This window comes from Hermetia illucens, chromosome 1 (genome assembly GCF_905115235.1).
Source record: "Hermetia illucens chromosome 1, iHerIll2.2.curated.20191125, whole genome shotgun sequence".
Lineage (NCBI taxonomy): Eukaryota > Metazoa > Arthropoda > Insecta > Diptera > Stratiomyidae > Hermetia > Hermetia illucens.
In genome coordinates, this window is record NC_051849.1 from 205,431,437 (window position 1) to 205,450,168 (window position 18,732).

General features: G+C 44.1%; 1 protein-coding gene across 1 annotated transcript in view; it reads left to right on the forward strand.

The window, feature by feature from the left end:
- The window catches only part of LOC119647109 (protein Wnt-6), a 71,282-nt gene extending 52,642 nt beyond the window's left edge, over positions 1-18,640 (forward strand). The window contains exons 3-4 of the mRNA XM_038047887.1: positions 17,050-17,504; positions 17,599-18,640. Of these exons, the coding sequence (XP_037903815.1) occupies positions 17,050-17,504; positions 17,599-18,063 (920 nt within the window). The 3' untranslated portion in view covers positions 18,064-18,640. The remainder of the gene's footprint in view (positions 1-17,049; positions 17,505-17,598) is intronic.
- The last annotated feature ends 92 nt before the right edge of the window (positions 18,641-18,732 follow it).

The window sequence follows — 18,732 nt, forward strand, 5'->3', positions numbered from 1 at the left end:
CCGGGGCTAGTGCACCGATTGCCATAAATTCCAGCCCTTGTCTGGTTGGCAAACAAGAACTAAATTTTAATATTTGTCCCACACTATCACTGCTCCATAAACCCCAAAACAGTAATTCCTAGAAACGCGTACAAAATACTTAAAAAATTTAAGATATCCTCATCCTATCCGTCGCAATCCCCGTGGACACCTTCCTTAACTTTCCGCCCCACATTCTAGTTATTCATTTGCTTGCAAGCATTAATGCGGCTACAGTTACAATTTAAATGTCCAACTCGGTTAACTAATGCAAAATTTATTACGAAATTTAATCGGTTGCTTGGGTGTTGACCATAACAGTTAATCAGATGCCTAATAGTGTCGAGCTTAAGCTGTTCATATTATTTCTGATCTTAATGTGGTGCTCCTCGCGTAGTCATTAACACTCGAAATTTGATATCTCACGGAACTGTGGATCTGGAACTAGTTCAAGCATGCCGTACTTGAGAAAAGTTGGAAATTGTGTGAAAATTTCAGAAGTGGTAGATAGTGAGATATTGGCCATACGTCAATTGGCGAAGTGAAAGCCCCTTGAGAGATATCTGCAAAACTTAAGTGTGGAAATGAAAAAAGAGATAAAAGATACACAATTTTCCGCTGCGCTAAGGACCGGGATGCATAGCTTAAGGCCACTGGCAAGGCGTCCTAGATGCAATAAGGGATTCACTAAATTCGGAGCCCGTTTTCTCCTTCTTCCACTCCATCCAACAACACCCCCCACTGTTCCCTTCTACTCTTTTCTTTTATGAAGACAGAGTGTGAATACCTCAAAAAAATCCCTGGATGATCAATCGACTGGGATCACGTATTAACTACATCAACGTGTGACCATGCCCTGAGCACCTTTTACAATATCCTGGTCAATTTCCTCTCCTGGTATGCCCTTTCTCCACCTACTTGTCTGTGTTCTTATCCATTGTGGAAGAAATTTCGGGGCAATGTGACACTGACCTTGCTCATTTCGAAGCTATGCGCTGTTGAGCATCGAAGCCACCTTTGCCCACAGTGACTTGAACCCGTAACCTCATCCATTCTTTCTCCACTTTCATAAACTTTCTAACTCCACATCCAAGTCTCCATAACAACCCTGGAATCTGTTCTGTTCTTACTTCTCTTCCGTGTTTACTTTTTCGACCACTGCGGCTCCGAATCTCTCGCTACCCCTCTTGTTACACCTTCCCTAGTTGAGTTCCTCATCGACAATGTTGACACCAATGCCGCACTCGGGCGTCCTAACCTCTTTCTTGTTAACTTTAAATAATACATTTCCCTCCCTCTGTGTATAAATTTCCCCAAAAATTCCAAAAAATGCTATTTTCCTCATTTTTGGGAAGACACCCTTATCATCCTTCTACTGATTCAAACCTTCTGGTCGTTATGTCTTAATTCATGAAAAAGGGTTCACAGTATTTACACCGATTTCTCCAAAATCTTGAAAACTTTGACCACAATATTTTCCTCTCCAAATTCTCTCTATCCAACTTCCTCGCTCAATCATCTATTGTCTTTCGTCCTACCCTTCATGCCGTTCAATTGATGTTCGACTAACAAGCTGACACTGAATATCAGCAAACGCCGCTGGATGCGCGGTTCATTTAAATCTTACCCAACATTCTTTTCCTATTCTCCTGCTGGACAACTCCTTTCACTACTGACCGCCCTTCAAGACCTAAATGGGATCTTTCACGGCAAAATTCGTTTCAATTCCCACCTAGTTGAAATTATCAACCATACTTCAAAAATGTTTGATTTTATCCTACGTTGCTCCTCCAAATTTACCTCAATCCGCTTTTCAACTCTCTTATCAGAAACATCCTGGAATATTGCTGTGTAGTCTTGCGCCCCTTCCGCAACCCTGACTATCGCACTCTTAAATCTGCAAAACACGAATTCACCCGGGCCCCCTTCTTCAAAAAGAACCTTACCTGTCTAGGCTATCCTTAGATGTGGCGACCAGGAGAGAGGAAAAACCTAAGAAAAGGCAGCGTAAACGGTTGACTAAATAAGCTCCAAAGAAAATCGAGACGGTGGGGCTCATGGAGTGGTTAATCTGAGAAAGGGAGTTTACCTCACAAAGAGGATGTAAAACTCTAGAGAAAGGTAGCAACTATGAAAACGACAGATTGAAAGAGGATAGGACCGCGGCAGGGCCGTAGAAAGAAAATCTTGGTCTTCAGTGAAAATGTTACAGGTCAGGGATGAAAATTATACAAAAACCCTATTATGCCTTCTCTCCATAAAAGTTTTTAGTTCCCCAGAAACACTTCGGGCTCAAGGAATCATCCCTTTCCACTCGTCTTACGACAGGCCCGACCGGCATTACACGATTCCCTAGAATCTAGAAAGTAGTTCGACCTCATCAAGCTTGAAAAGTCCGCGGGAACCACGTTAAGGAAAACCTATGGTAGAACTCAACTGTCTGTAGATGGGGGGGGGATAGCAATATAATTGATAGCGGCGGAAAGAGCAAAAATATGCTGAGTCATGCGTCAACTTAAGGTGCTTTATGCTTCATGATTAGAGCACTACACTATCGAATACCTGTCAACTTAGCTGTGAAAAAGTGCTCAGAGAAATAACAATGGGTAAGCACACTGCTTACCACGTTAGCTCCTTAAGTACCGTTATGGTTTTGAATGAAGTGGACTAACCCACTTTAAGGTCTAGATACATTTGGACAGCGATAACTGTTGTTGAATTCACGGTCGAAGCATTCGGAGAGCACAACATACTGCTCTCGCATGGCAAGACGTCATACACATTCTGAGGTAGGCGCTTAGAGTGTATAAGGGACTTGAAATATAATACATACGTGAGTGTAACCTTAGATTTGCATTTCAGCGCGCAAACACTTCATTGAAAATGCAATCTTCGCAATCTTCTGGCAGCTGTTCTGTATTAGCTGACATAGGTCTTCCCGGATATTTGGCCAGCATATTCGGAAATCAAAGTGAGGAATTTCTAGCATGAGGTCCCCAAAGAGTACATCGTTACAACGAGGGCTAGATACTGTGTCCCCTGCTATGTAATGTTATGTATAATGTGCTTGCTCCTTCCACTCCAGAAGACGCTACGTTTGTCGGCTTTGCCGATGTCTGTAGCTGAAAAGTACCCAGAGGATGTGGGGTTGTATGCGGGGGAGACAGTGAAAGCGATAAAATGCTTGCTAGAAACTAACAGGCTGACCAAAGCGGACAAATAAGTCCTTGAGGGTTTAACCTGAGCACCTGTCTGGACAACTTAATCCAACAGTCTTCTTAAGACACGGATTGATTTTGTGACCACAATCAGAGCCCCGCTGTGACAAGCAACAACGGTACCAGTCTATACCAAGTGCATGGCTTAGCATTCATACTAGTGGATTGAAGGCCTACCTAAATCTCCACCGAACTAAGGAGTACGGCACCCTTGTTGAAACGCAACACCACGCCGAGGCCCGAAGATCTCTTCTCGTTTGATCATAACCAACAACCCCCGTGAAACTCCCACTAGGGGGCCAACTTCAAATAACCGAGCTGTACCCACATACAACGGGAGTTCACCCGAAGTGTGAGATTCCTGGGGCTACCTGGTGAGGTTTCGTGACCAATTTGCCACTTCAGATGAGTCCCCGTGCAGACTCGGGTCTAATCGCCCTGATTAGGCCTTTGGAGCATTCACATACTGCATCACGGCCGGCAAGCCAAAATGAGTACAGCGTCTCCCGGTGCCACCACTATGTATGTAACTCCCGGTATGCGTGGGCGTTCACAGTTCCCAGCTTTCTTCCAAATTTGATGCTAATTACGGTAACCATTTTCGAGAAAAAAGGCGTGTGAGAGACAGACAGACAAACAGACTGGCAGACAGATAGAAAAACGTGGATAGGTTGAAAAGTTGAAAACAACTTCAACTAAGAGGTGTTGGATAATAGGGAAAGGGTCTAAGCTTCTCGTAGAATCATGGGAAAGTTAGGGCACAATGCCAAAAAGCAACAGTGAAGGAGCGTAAGTATCAACGACGCGATCAGTTTCAACTAGGGGTTTTTTTCACTGATCTTCAGGACTAGATTTGTGATTACGTTGATGATTCTGGCCCATATGCCATTCAGTGGAAGCCTGCAAGGAGCGAACCACACCTTTCTACTGCTAGCTACCTCTTCGTTTCCAGGAGAATGTTGCGTGTGCTTTGCTAGGTCTTTCCAGGAAGGGCACTCTCTCCACCTTTGCACACCATACTTGTGATTCCTAGGTAAGCAAAGCTTCACCACAACATGCGTGACTTCTATCCTTACGTATTACCTCCGGTCCTTTTTCAGGCTAAATATTGCGTCGTGCCATTATGACTTGCCGATTACTCACTGAGGAAACTATCACCACACCTGACAGTTAGGTATTAAATGCACTATCAAAAACGAGAAGAAGCAGAATATTAAGGTCCGGCACGGATAACCGGCAGGATTCGTCTGAGCATTGCTCCGCTTGCTGCAGCTGTTGCGCCACAATCTGTGGCAACCGCTTGAGCAGGTTCGCGGAGGCAGCGGATGAAGTGGACTGAGCAAATAAACCGCTTCATCATCCGTTCCTACTACAAAATAACGGCGGGGTAGGCACAATATCTTACAGTCTCTTGTTGTACTACAGATTAGTCGGGCATTTCCCGCAATTCATGTACGTGACACAATACCGGCCATCATCAGGGGGCGTGTTCGAGTTGAGGTCATAGGGCAAACTGGTGACCAAGAGTGAATGGAGGCAGAGACGGCGGCATCAAAAATACCACGCCGCGCTGCTAACAATACTCGTCGAAGCACTTTTCTTCGGCCTCCAGTTGAAATCTCCGCTGAGGTTTGAGACGGTTACCGATATGAGACGCAAGGAGCACTTGATAATTCTGCTTACATTGGGACCGACAAATTCTCGGCACATACCACACAACGAACCTGGCATGCTGTTAGTTGACAAGGCGGGTCGCTCCGTGTATATTATTCATGATGCTACCCCCCATAAGAGCTACATTGAACGGAAATACGTAGAGAAGAAGGTGAACTTTGAGCTCAAGCTCAAGTTCAAGAAATCAAAGAAATTTGGCGACTCGAGGCAGTTATAGTGGTTTTGCCTAAATCCCTCCCTTGATGTTCTGGGTCTCTCTCATAATCTAGTTCAAACTGTGCAGAAGTACACCGTTCACCATTCGTGCTCGTTCTGTTGCGTTGTCGGTTGAGCTCAGCTGTATGGTCAATTTATGTAACTTTTCTGCTGGATGATATCTTTTCTTCTTATGGTAAAAGATAACTGATAGCCTGAAAGTATTACGCTGGAAACTGTGATATGTAACAATTTGATATACCTGGCCACACTCACATTTGCTTTATTTTCTGAAGTCATGGGTCGGATCTCGGGAAAAGCATTCGAAATCACCTTTAAAATATCGTGCCCTGCAAAATACAGCAAAAGGACATTCCACTATGGCGGAAGAAAGATCATGTCAACCTCAGCAGGCTGGCCAGGGAGGTTTTTAATATCTGCGGCACCAAAAAAATACGCGCAGTCATACAAAGCTGCTTGAAAACGTACAACTCGACCATGAAGACTGCCTGGAAGTGGCGTTAGTTGGGCTATTGCTAAAATATTTGAAGAATCTCGAGTATGTGAGACTCGATTCTAACCAAAGAACATAGGGGCCCACCCATTATTACGGAAGAAGAATATGTTGCCCCAATAGTGTGAGATTATCTAATCATTAACTACCGAGGACAACTGTGACTGTCAACAGCTTCTCCGCATACAAATTTACGGGGCTCAAAGACATAACATCAGTTTTGCGCCAGAAACACGAAGAAAGGATTATGCCATGGCTGGCAGAGGTTTACAGGAGCTGCATTCCTTTCAGATACATATCGCATTCCAAAAGCCACGGGTGATTTCCATACCAAAGCCTGCAAGAGGGTCATGAGTTCATGCAGAATTTTGGCCAATCAACCTCACCCCTTTCATGTTGAAAACTCTAGAGCGCGTGTTGAAAATCGAGTTAAGGACGATCATGACGAGGATGCCTTCACCAAATCTCAATATGTCTATTACGAAAGCAAAACCACAAAAACTGCTGTTCGTGTACACGTAAGCCGAATTTCACGAGCAACTTTGCTGCAGGTTTTCCAACGAGGAAAGAGTGGAGGACCGGCGACATTTTGCAAGGTTACAACACAATATTCGCCACCGCCTGATCAATGATGAACTATGAAGTCCCGTATACAAACAGTGTGGCCGAATGGTACGGTTTCCCAGTATTTGCCAGTATATTCCAGGGGAAAAGACTGGCGATACTCAAAGCGTGTCGATCCCTAGGACATGATCCGAGTCCCAATCGTAATAAAGCCATTTTGACCGACAGCAAAGCAACCATTAACGCGCTGTACTCAGTGACGACATCATACAGGCTTGTGGGGTGGCGTAGGGACGTGCTTAATAGTTTTTGCAGCACGCTCAAAATCGTTGTGCTGCGGGTTCTCGGTCATTTGACCATTGATGAAAATGAGGGGGTGACGGACTGGTCAGGCTGGGCTCTGCTAGTGTCAACTTCTAGGTGGGTGTAGTCGGAGTTCCGCTAGCTACTTTTAGGAGTGAAATCTACTCACAACACTTAACAGTCGCTGCCTTCAGATTGCGGAAGCTCATCACCTGCGCTAAGTCAAGGAGAATATGGTCCACCTATAACGAGATCTCGATTTTTCCACAGATGCTCAAATCCGCTCAGGATTACGGCGGTCTACATGAGGACCATGCCACCGGACTCGACATGCACTACAATTTGCGTTGGCATAATTACCTTCGTTTTCAAGTAACTTCGTGAATTGCTCTTTTTGTATTTCATTTTAATTTAGCACTTTTTGACACAACTTCGTAATGGTGAAATTCGGGCGAATTTCAGTAAAGCCCATTCATTGTCATCATCATCAACAGCGCAACAACCGGTATCCGGTCTAGGCCTGCCTTAATAAGGAATTCCAGACACACCGGTTTTGTGCCGAGTTACCCCAATTCGAAATCTCTAAAAGCTGTCTGGCGTCCTGACCTACGCCATCGCTCCATCTCAGGCAGGGTCTACCTCGTCTTCTTTTTCTACCAAAGATATTGGCCTTAAAGACTTTCCGGGTTGGATCATCCTCATCCAAATGGATTGAATGACCCGCAACCTGTTGGGCCGGATTTTATCCACAACCAGACGATCGTGGTATTTCGTCGTTATGTAGAGGCCCAAAAATTCTTCGAAGGATTCTTCTCTCGAACGCCCAAGAGTGCGTAGTTTTTTGCTAAGAACCCAAGTCTCCGAGGAATGCATAAGGACTGGCAAGATCATAGTCTAAAAGTAGTAAAACGCAATGGCACATTATATTGAGAGCATTTAGTGTAGACGAGGAATATTGTCGGTAGGGTGACAACTCTCCTTAGCTAATTGTTGAGAAAGGCAAAATCTTAGTTGGTGGTCACTTCCAGTCAACCGTGGAGCGGTGCAAAATTTAGAGTGCTTAATATACGTTCGACGTCGAAACTATGGAGAAAGTGTCCTTTGGCTTTCATTCTTAAAAAATTGCCACATTTTACACACGCGGGGAGCCCATACACCATGGATCAAGCTTACAAATCTAAATAAGTATGAAAACCATTTACCATAGATACTAAGATGAATCATGTTTAAAATTTGTCATCTAAAATTCCAGAGACTAAGTAGGTCTACAGTAACCAACAATAAATGAAAGTTTCCAAAAGACCGTGAACAAAGCTAAGTGTCGCCAAGCAGACATTACATGCGCCAAACAGTCTGGCATCTTTCCACTAGTCTCACTCAAAGCACGTTAAGTTTGCCAAGCACAAATAACATTTTAAGTCAATTTACCTAAAATTGAATGCGACGATAATTGATGCTAATTGACACCACAAAAAGGTTTGAAAAAATGCCTGAAATAGAGCCCTACATCGCCAATTGGGCGCAACAGTAGCGTTCGTACAGTGGCTTTGTGGGATTGTTAGATAAATTTGAGTACACAATGGTCTTTGAAATTGTTTGATTTTGGGGAAAAAACTCAACTAATTTGCATTACATTTCCAGTGAATTTGAGGCAGAGTACCAGAGCAGATGGAGAGGGTACTAGGAGGAATGATGAATGGGTTAATTAGCAAGTTCGGTCTCTAGTTAGAAACTCTCATCTATATCTTTCGAATAGAACCAACATCGTCATGTATTTGAAAATACCCCTAAGCACACTTTCTTGTAGAATTAGAAAAGGAAGTAATACTATGCATCGTGAGTGCAATACGACGTTCATGTCACCCACAATTGAAGAGAATAGTTCGATCTAAATTTCACAAAGGTGCTCTCACTTGAGGCAAAAACTAGAGATAAGTGCTACGCTTCATCTTATGTAGTATTTCAAAAACTGCTCCCAGAAAATTGCTATTTCAGTAGTATTTGCTCTCCATTATTATTTCTAAACGTGGACATTTACTATAGCTAACCCAAAACTAAGAGGAACATTTTTTAGACCGCTATGAACCGCTTCAGTGTACATATTACAAGTGTCAAAAGTGGCACTCCCACCCGGCTTTTTAGAACACGAGAATAAAGCTGTACTGACTTAGGCACGGGTAGGTCAATACTACTGCTATTTGTCATTTTTCCAGTAATTACTGCCCCCTGTCCAGGGGTCGATCAGTACAACAGGCCGTTACCTCAGACTCCTTTTAATGCCACTAGAAATTCGTCATAATACTACGTATGTAGTTTCCTAATGATGGGAAAACAGTGTCACATTTTTCTACAGCAATCTAGGTAACGTGTTAATTGGCGACAATTTTCCTTTTCCGACTTACATACATTCCCCATGGGTCGAAATCTGGCACAACACAAAGTTAGCAATCCTTTTACTTCTCTTGATGTTCCTCGCAATGCGAGTGTGTTTATACTTGGAGAGTCCTTCTTCATACTCTGGAGTTTTACATCATAGTTCACTTCGTCTTCTCGCCTGTCGGTTTTCCTTCTAATATTCCGCGATTTCCGGGTCCCACGAATACCTGAAGTTGGGTATTTGCAAATATACGCATCTTGGCAGAAAGTAGCACACGATATATTGGTTGGGCCTCCTTCGACATCTTTGCTGATCAACTTCTTTCTCATCTCTTCAGATTTGGATTTATTTGTCCGAGTCACTTGTTAACCTTGATAGATGTCACCAGATCGTCCTTATACTCTTCGGTTGCATACCTTGTAGATGCTTGACCATCCGGAGTCTCATTCTCCGCGCCTAAAGTTGCTTACCTTTCTGACGTTGGTTAGAGTGATATTTAACTAGGAAATGAATTTACGTAAGTTACTTCGCTTTTCAATTGTTTTACAGCTTCACTACTCCGCGACCCAGGCAATGAAGCTGCAATACTCTTCTTGTTGTGCTTTCAGATACCATGTTCTTATGTCTCACAAAATCCTTTTCGTAGTCCCAGACTGGTTAGCTCCATTTCTCAAACACCTTAACTTAGATTCTTGTATTCTTCACCGCATGTCCTGACCAGCTTATCTGTGGTTTAAGTTCAGGATGGCCCCCATTTACGTAAAGTACCTAGTGTACTACTTAAGGTTAGACATCTGATGCTACCAGTTAGATGATTACAATTCCAATCCTTGGTCTCTCTACAAAAAAAAACGGTCAGGCTTGTTATGGCAGTCTTTCGCCAGATGATTGCCCACACAGCTTCTATCTGACGGTGATGTTACTGCAATCCTTCACGATATTTCCGAAACTGAGACATGTAAAACAGCTCTTTGAGCCAGTGAGGCAGTGTTTGCAGGTTAGGCTAGCAAATAATCCACTGATGTAAACTTGACCAGCCGTCAGTGCTTTCCCAGCTAACGCTACACACATAATAATGATTGCTAAGAACGTTCCGCGGTATGCTTAGACTCTTCACATCTGTATCCTGTACGTCCTCTAGTTTCATTTACTTTTTGATCGCCGTGCAAATTTCCTTTCTACCGGCGACTTCATTCCAATCTTTGGATTCAATCGCAGCCAGTAGTTGACTTTTGCGGACAGTTGTTTGCTCACTGAGCGAAGCCTCGGTGTCTTTGCGCAGATTGTCGTGCTTATTCGTTTTCTTGGATAGTTTGAACAGAACTCCTCCTTTTTGTTTTCGCCTAACTCATGTAGGATTTCCAGTAAAATACTTCTAGGCAGGACTTACCTTAACTCTGAGTAGAATATTAACATATCCTTTTGCTGGCTCCCGATTTTCTCGGCTTTGTTTCGTCTTGAGGAACTTGAATCCACTTTACTGGTAGCTCCTCCAATTCCAACATTGCGATCAATGTTTCTTTTTTCTTTTCTCTGTTGATCCCATCGATATCGAGTTGAATCGTCAATGGCTTCTCTGAGACACTTTATAGTATTGTTATTCTAGTCTCCTTCAGTGGAGCTGCAAAGTTGAGAATGTGTTGCACTATTTTTCCTGTCATCGTTTTCTCAGGTAGTGTTTGACAACGGTTGCCAAATTCCTCGCGAATTTGGTTGTAGGAAACTAATTATGGTCTCTCAGAATATCTACAATACTGTTGCAAGTCTTCTTGCTTCGCGGCAGAATAAACTTTTCAGTATGTTTGTTTGGTTCTGACAGGAAAAGTTTGGTATATTTAACAGCATTAAGGCTCTGGCATGTGTCATTTTAGGACACTTGGTACCAATTTTTGATAGCAGTATTAGCCAATGCTAGTGCTAGAGAAGTTCCACCGTATTGAATCTAGAAACAGAATCCAATCCGTTTCTACATTTCTGAATGGTTTTTGAGACGATCAAAGGACTGCACAGCGACTTCAATGCAACTTCACTATTGGTACAGATTGTGATGCACCTGCCCTTCAACTCCCGTCAATCAACTTCCTCTAGAACCCTGCTCTGTTTTGAGCCATCGGTGTTTCCTGTAGCGTCGCTGGGTTGATGCGACCCATGCCATGTGCTCTGAAGTGTTCCCACATTGTCATCGGCTACAACCGTTCTCGCAGTGTCCTAATTCCCCTTGCAACACCTTCTTGTTGAAAAGTTTGCAAAATCTGCCCATTCTCTCCCTCTCATTTGCGTCGTATGTTATCTTGGGCGGTGTATTCTAACAGAGTCTGAATAGGCTCAACTCTGGAGTTGCTGAAAGTTCCATCCAGTTTTCTAAGAAAGCCAAACTTGGCTGATTCATCCATATTTATTTATTTATTTAGTTAATGAGGACAATACACAGAAAGCAAATTTCTTATTACATATTGTCCTCAGAGGGAGGAGCAAGTAAATGGCATATTTTGCGCTTAAAGCTAGAGAGGGGCATAGAGTCAAAGGAACCAAGCTGTAGGGCATTGTAGGACCGGCAAAACCTCGGGATCATCATCATCATCAACGGCGCAACAACCGGTATCCGGTCTAGGCCTGCCTTAATAAGGAACTCCAGACATCCCGGTTTTGCGCCGAGGTCCACCAATTCGATATCCCTAAAAGCTGTCTGGCGTCCTGGCCCACGCCATCGCTCCATCTTAGGCAGGGTCTGCCTCGTCTTCTTTTCCTACCATAGATATTGCCCTTATAGACTTTCCGGGTGGGATCATCTTCATCCATACGGATTAAGTGACCCGCCCACCGTAACCTATTGAGCCGGATTTTATCCACAACCGGAAGGTCATGGTATCGCTCATAGATTTCGTCATTGTGTAGGCTACGGAACCTCGGGATCGGAGAGTGAAAATAGCGAAGAGCTCGGCGAAGGGCACATCAAAAATGTCCGCATTACGTGTGTTATGAGACGAGGCGATACGGAGAGTAATATCCGAGTTGGCGGAGCAGTCCATCAGACCATTGCAGAGTTTGAAAAGAGTACACATATCAAGGAAAATACGGCGTTGCTGTAGGGAGGGGAGATTGAGGGTGCGGAGTCGTGACGGATAATCAACCCGTGGAAGGTTCTTTTTGTAAAAGATGTCAACGAAGTGGGAATTGAAACGAAGTTTATCGTCGAATATTACACCCAGGTCTTTGAAGGAGGTCAGTAGTGAAAGGGGTTGACCACTGAGAGAATAGGAAAAGGATGATGGGTAGGGTTTCAAGGAATAGCGCATCCAGTGGCATTTGTTGACATTCAGTGTTAGCTTGTTGACCGAACACCAACGGGCTAAATTATCAAGGTTGGATTGTAAGAGAGCACAGTCCAATGGAGACGAAACAGAGGCAAACAATTTAAGGTCGTCTGCGTAAAGCAAATACGGACAGGTGAGGATGGAGGCGAGGTCATTGATAAAAAACAGGAAGAGTAGCGGGCCAAGTATAGAGCCTTGGGGAACACCAGAGGAAGGAGAGAAGGAACGAGATGCGTGACCATGAAAAGAAACAGGAACGGTATGAGAGATAGGAGGAAAGCCAGGAGATGACTGAGGGAGGGAAGTCTAGCGAAGAAAGTTTAGAGAGGAGAATGTTATGGTCAACGGTGTCAAAGGCTTTGGAGAAATCAGTATAAACAGCATGTACCTCCTGTCGTGAATTCAAGCGTTTAGCAACAAAGTTGGTAAAGACCAGAAGATTTGAAGCTGTTGATCTATGTTTCACGAAACCATGCTGCTCTTTGACAATGAGGTGACCGAAATGCGCGGTCAACCAGTCGTTGACGTATCTTTCTAGGACTTTGGAGCAAGAGGAGAGAAGGGAAATGGGGCGGTAGTTCACAGCAAGGGAAGGGTCTCCGCTCTTGAGGATAGGAATGATAAGGGCCTCTTTCCAGAGACGGGGAAAGTAGCATTCGTCTAGACTTTTGTTGTAGATTATACACAGGGGGAGGGAAGTGTTTTCTACAGTTAAGGAGGAAGAGATTAGGAAGCCCATCGGGGCCAGGTCCGACATTGGGGTCAAGGTTACCAATGAGGAACTCAACCAAGGAAGGCGTAAGGAGAGGAATGGCTAGTGATTCGGAGGAGTCTGTGGTTATGAAAGGTGGGGAAGGCAGGGAGGGGAAGAAGGGACATAACAGGAGAGGAGATCAGAGAGGATGTTGTAGAAGGTTTTAAGAGCTTGATCACACGATGAATTACTTAATATATGAACCCAGTTGAAAGACGCTAAAGCTGAGTTCAGACCGTCAAAATTGGCTTTGCGGAAGTTGAACTTAGTGGGTTTACGCTTGGTTTTGGGTTTTGAACGAGGGAGTTCCGCTTCAAATTCAACCGCGGGATGGTGAGCGTCGGTTTTTACGTACGGGGATGTGCCAGGAAATAAAGAGAGGTGGCGCTCGGGGAGGTTGGAAAGGAAGAGATCGAGAGTGCGGCCCAAGCAGTTTTTGGTGGTGTTGAAATTCAGGGCAGAGCAAGTATACATAAAGGAAGAAAGTGGGAGGGAAGAATGGGAGAGGTTGTTGGAAGGAATTGGAAGACTAGGATGATTAGGCCAGTTGAGCATGGGGAGGTTGAAATCTCCACAAAAGAAGAAAGGGAGGGAAGGGAATCTGACGGTAAAGAGTTCAGACAAACTGTCAAACAATTCTTCATACAGGTGGGAAGGGCTAGCACAGGGGACATAAACACAAGAAACAATGAATGGCAGGAAGTTTTGCGAGGAGACACGAAGAGCAACACAATCAAAAGGAAGGCCTGAGGAGGAGAAGACGAGTTCAGCGGGGAGCGAATCTTTTATAGCAATTAGGACTCCACCGCCAGTGGACTTATGAGAAGCATCCCGGTCCCTGTCACAACGGAAAGTGGAGTACCCTTCGGGGAGCTCGGAGTATAATATGGCATCGTCTAGCCAGGTTTCGGAGATACAGATGGCATGGTGTTGCTGAGCCAGATAAAACAGACGTACAGTGAACATGGATCCAGTTATATAGCTCGGCGAGGCAGGCGGGTTGCCCTGAAATTTACCCGCGAATTGGGGCGCTTATACGGCTTTATGAATACACCTTCAGGCCAGAAAGAAGGGTTGCCGAGGACATCAACTTCGTGTGGGTAAGTAACCTTGAAAGATGCTATGACCCGGTCGGTGTTGTCGTCTTTTGTGAGTTTAATGCAGGACAGAGGAGAGAGTAAACCAACTTTGCTCCTTATATACTCCAGAACATCGTCCGTAGACGTTGTGAACGCTAGCCTGGAGATGAAGAGCTGTTTAGGTGGGGACGCCACCTTTAACTTGGGGCCACTGGTATGGATGGTTGAAGTGCCAGGATATATGGCGGTAGCGGGAAGCGGAGCTTCGTTGGCGACTGGAACGATGTCAGAAAGTGGGGCGGCTGTGTTCCGATTCAAAACTTGCTGAGCAGGCTGCGGATATTATCCCCTCGTAGGCGCGATGGAGCGAGACAGGATCGGAGGCTCGGTGGACCGTAACTCGTCGCATGGGGGCCGCTGGATTAGGGGCGTAGAGCCAGTGGAAGCAACCCTGATGTAGGAGGGCATTGCAGGCGAATTCAATGCAGAATGAGAGGCCAGGTGCTACCGTCGTAGCTTGCTTCGGCGGTGCTCTGATTGTGGCCACCAAATCAATCCGTGTCTTAAGAAGACCGTGGGATTAAGTCTCCATGACAGGTACTCACGTTAAACCCCCAGGACTGACTGTCCAATCAATTTTCCTAGGGGTTCGTTTTTGTATTACAGGCTGTTCGCCTGCTATACCATAGTTAGACTGAACTCTAACTAACGGTGAACTGAGAGTGAGACTTCATCTGGCACTCGCCAGTCTCTAATCAACTCTAACAACTGGAGTGTGGATTGTTAAATCAATTACTTCAATTCCTTTTGGTCCGACAGAGGTCAGGGCGCAGTGATAAAATCAAATAGCTGCTCTCCTCTAGATTTGCTTCTGTTACTGCCACAATAGATATGCTAGTAAGAATTGGAAGCGACTTAATTCTGAATACACTACCACTACCCTAAGTTCCTGCGTCGGCGGGTCACACAAAGAATCATTTAGGTAAGTAAATAAAAGCAACTATGAGGTTTCTCTTTCTGCAATTATTAGCATTGGTATTGTAAATTGACCGCAACTAGGTCCTGGAAACAACCTAACAATTTTGACATTCGGACAGAGGCTATTGGTTTCGAGGATCTTTCATCGTAAAAGATCCTAGCCTCCTTAACTGACCCAATACCACAAATTTTATTAGATAGAACCCATGGCTCTTTTACTACAAAAATATGGGAGCAACCTTACAGCTTTGTTAGCCTCTACCTGAAATATATAAAGATCGTCCTGCAGCCCTGGTGCTTTGGCATGCTGAATGTTAATTTGACTAGTGTAGCTAATTGGAAAGTCTGCTCTGACCCACTTGGTGGTGTAGTAAGGCCTATGAAAATATTCGCCTTTTGGTGCTGTGCCTTTCGTTGGCGTTGGCTGAGAACCCTCCCAGGTTCGTGGATTCTGAGGTGCATGGATCTGTTTCCTCATTCCGGAACTAAATCAGTTGCACCCATATCACCAGTTCCCGTTCTTTCCCTTCTACTGATAGAAGTGGAAGAGAAGGCTCTGACAGGCAAACCTAGGGTCCCCTCTCCTTTCCGGCTGAAGTTTCTTTCTATCGAACTGTCCTCTCCCGTTTTCTGAAAGAATTATGCAACAATGTCACCGACAGACCGGTCACAAACGGGAACCTGGTTGTGAGTTTCGTTTATTTAGACAGTCACTCTACTATTCTTTCTGGCTGACCACGTCGTAGACACCGGGTGCATGTTTACTACTGAAGTAAAGAGCCTATTTTCCACAGATTTCCTTGTGGGGGAACATAAATCTGGTGAGGCTTCTAAAAACCGTGCCTTGGCTATGGCCTGATTTCTAAAAGTCAGGAGTGGATTCGAAGTCTGTGGCTCCTTACCACTCGGAGAATTACATTCCATTGGTTCCATCATTCATGTGTTTTTGGACACCCTTAATGTAGTGGTAAATTACAATAGACTTCCCGACCACGACAATATACTGTACGGAGGTGAGTGCTGGGGGTGGGTTTTCCCCTTTGATTAGATTCTCTGTCAGTGTTGCAAGTGCTTGGTGAGGAACTCGTCATCATAGCGCTTTTTTATCTCTCGGTTGTTGCATGCTGAAATTGCAGACTATTGGCAGGCAATAGAGACATCGACTTCCTTTTTGAGCCGACTGCCTTTGCTTTGCTAGTCGCATTAGCTTTGGAGAAGATGGAGTTCCTCCTTTGATTGGATTCTCTGTCGATGTTTCATGTTCTTGGTGAGGACCTTGCTGTGGTAGTACTTGTTTTGAATAAGTCTTCGTAATAGGCTATCGGTAACTTCTAAGTAACATTCTTAATCAAAATAAGAAGACCGCCAGCGGTTGCAGCTTGCTTCGGTTTCCCTACCCAGAGCCAGGGTTCATATTCTTTAATTCCTAGTTTTTAATTAGCAGTAGTGTTTTCACATGTCAGCCCTTTTTATAGGTGTGTGAGTCCATGATGGATATGCCTTTGTAGTCGGACTCTTACCGGGTAACATCTCCCATGCCCCACACTCTCCCCGCGAGACAGCCAATCTGGAGGTACTTTATGAGGTTGTTAAGTTGTTAATTGTTTACTCTACTCTACTGCTTAGCGTGGTATCAAGTGCTGTAACGCCCCTCCTACACTTCAATTCAAGGTCTGCTTATTTTAGCCAGGCAACTACCGCAGTCCAAGCTGCACTCGCTATGTAGCTTACCAAACTTTCCACCTAGCTTTCAAATCTTGGACAGGTAAAGAAAATGTGTTGCGCATGTTGAGCTGTCTGAGTGCCTGTCTATCACACGCCTTTTTTCAGAGCCGCGATGATATCCATTGATTTGAAATTTGGTCGAAATGGGACTGTGAACCCATTGGACACAGTGAATGACATCGACCTCTGTTGAGTTTAAGGCCATATAGCCAAAAGGGGGTATGGAAGGTTTTCCCATGGAATGTAGTCATATGGGTATCCAATTGAAAATGTTGATTATTGCAACAAAAATCTACACTTCTAAAGCAATTAACCCACCCTATTTCCCCTTTTCAGATACTCGCGAAACAGCATTTGTAAACGCAATCACAGCTGCTGGAGTAACTTATCAAGTCACCAGAGCATATACTAAAGGTATCATCGGCGATTACGCGCTTCCAAATAAGAAAGGAGCACAACAACGGAAAAACTATGTCGGCCTCAATAACATCACCGCAAATACAATCCCAAATAGCAAGAGAGGGAAACAGAACAACGGTCGTGTCCAAAATAGGAAACAACGACTCCGAGGAGATGGCAAAGCAGGGAGCCATAAAAAGCCTCCACCACCTCCACCGCCCAACCCCCAATTGGCGAAGCAGATTAGAGATCAATGGAAGTGGAGTGGACGGGACGAAAATGTGAATGTTGGGTTCCGAAAGGCCAGGGAATTCCTGGATGCTCGTTACCGGCGAAGGAGAAGCGACATTAAGACGCTTGTAAAGTTACATAATAATCGAGTAGGACGCTTGGTAAGTAATGACCCTCGCCCTTATTTGAAGATACATGTATCTTTTCACCATATTTCACTAAGAATGCTAATTTGATGTGCATTCCTTTCTGCAGGCAGTTCGAGATCACATGCAAAAGCGTTGCAAATGTCATGGCCTCTCTGGGAGCTGTACAGTGAAATTTTGCTGGAAGGCTCTACCAAATTTTCGAGAAGTTGGATACCGGCTTATGGAGCATTATGAAGGTGCGACTAAAGTAATTGCTCGCAATGATGGAATAGGATTCATGCCTGAAGGACCAGCAACCATAAAACCACCTTCCAAGCACGATCTGGTCTACACCGACGAATCACCTGATTTCTGTGTGAACAATCCAAAAACTGGGTCCTTGGGTACCGTCAATCGCAAATGTAATGCAACATCTGCCGGCGTAGATGGATGTGACCTACTTTGCTGCGATCGGGGCCATTATAAACTCACCCTCTATCAGAAAGTGTCCTGTAATTGTAGACTGGAAAAATTGTGCAAAATCCATTGCGATGAGTGTCCACAGAAAGTTGTTGAAAACTACTGTCATTGACAAAACACTGATTAGCCTAAACTCGCGGAAGTAGCACTGTTAGCGGACGTTCTTAAAATCGTGATCAAATCAAATTTATCTTCAGAAGATACGAATCTAGGAAGGGTGAATATGAGTATCGAAATCTAAGAACGAATCAACAATTGGACCAACTCTGCTCCTGGACACGAATTAATTCAGGGCCCTCTTATGACTGGAATAAGGGCGCCTGTAGACGACAAATGTGACAATTATATTTAGCGAAATATTGAAATGCTGGTGATATTTGAAAATTTGAAACGCTTTAATGTTATACGAATTTTAATCTTAAACGAAATACAATTAAAGAAATGATAATGCTTTGACTTTGCTGAGAAAATTGTAAATTTTATTTAATATTATGATTTATTGTATCGGAAGAGTTTCGCTCAACCTCTCCGGTCTTTTTTACTTAAGTGGAAATATATTTTTAATTATGCAGTATTAAGTCGATATATTTAATTTTGATAGTTACAATCTATGTATGAGCATGCATGCATCGCAATAAAATTAACTTGCGTGAGGTTTTATAGTTGATTAAATAAATTATTACTACGAGACTGCATTTGAGCTGTTTATTTATTTGCAGCAGGTGCAACGTCGTCCGTTCTGTCGCCCTCTAAGGTTCTGAATGTTGGCTCACTATAAAAG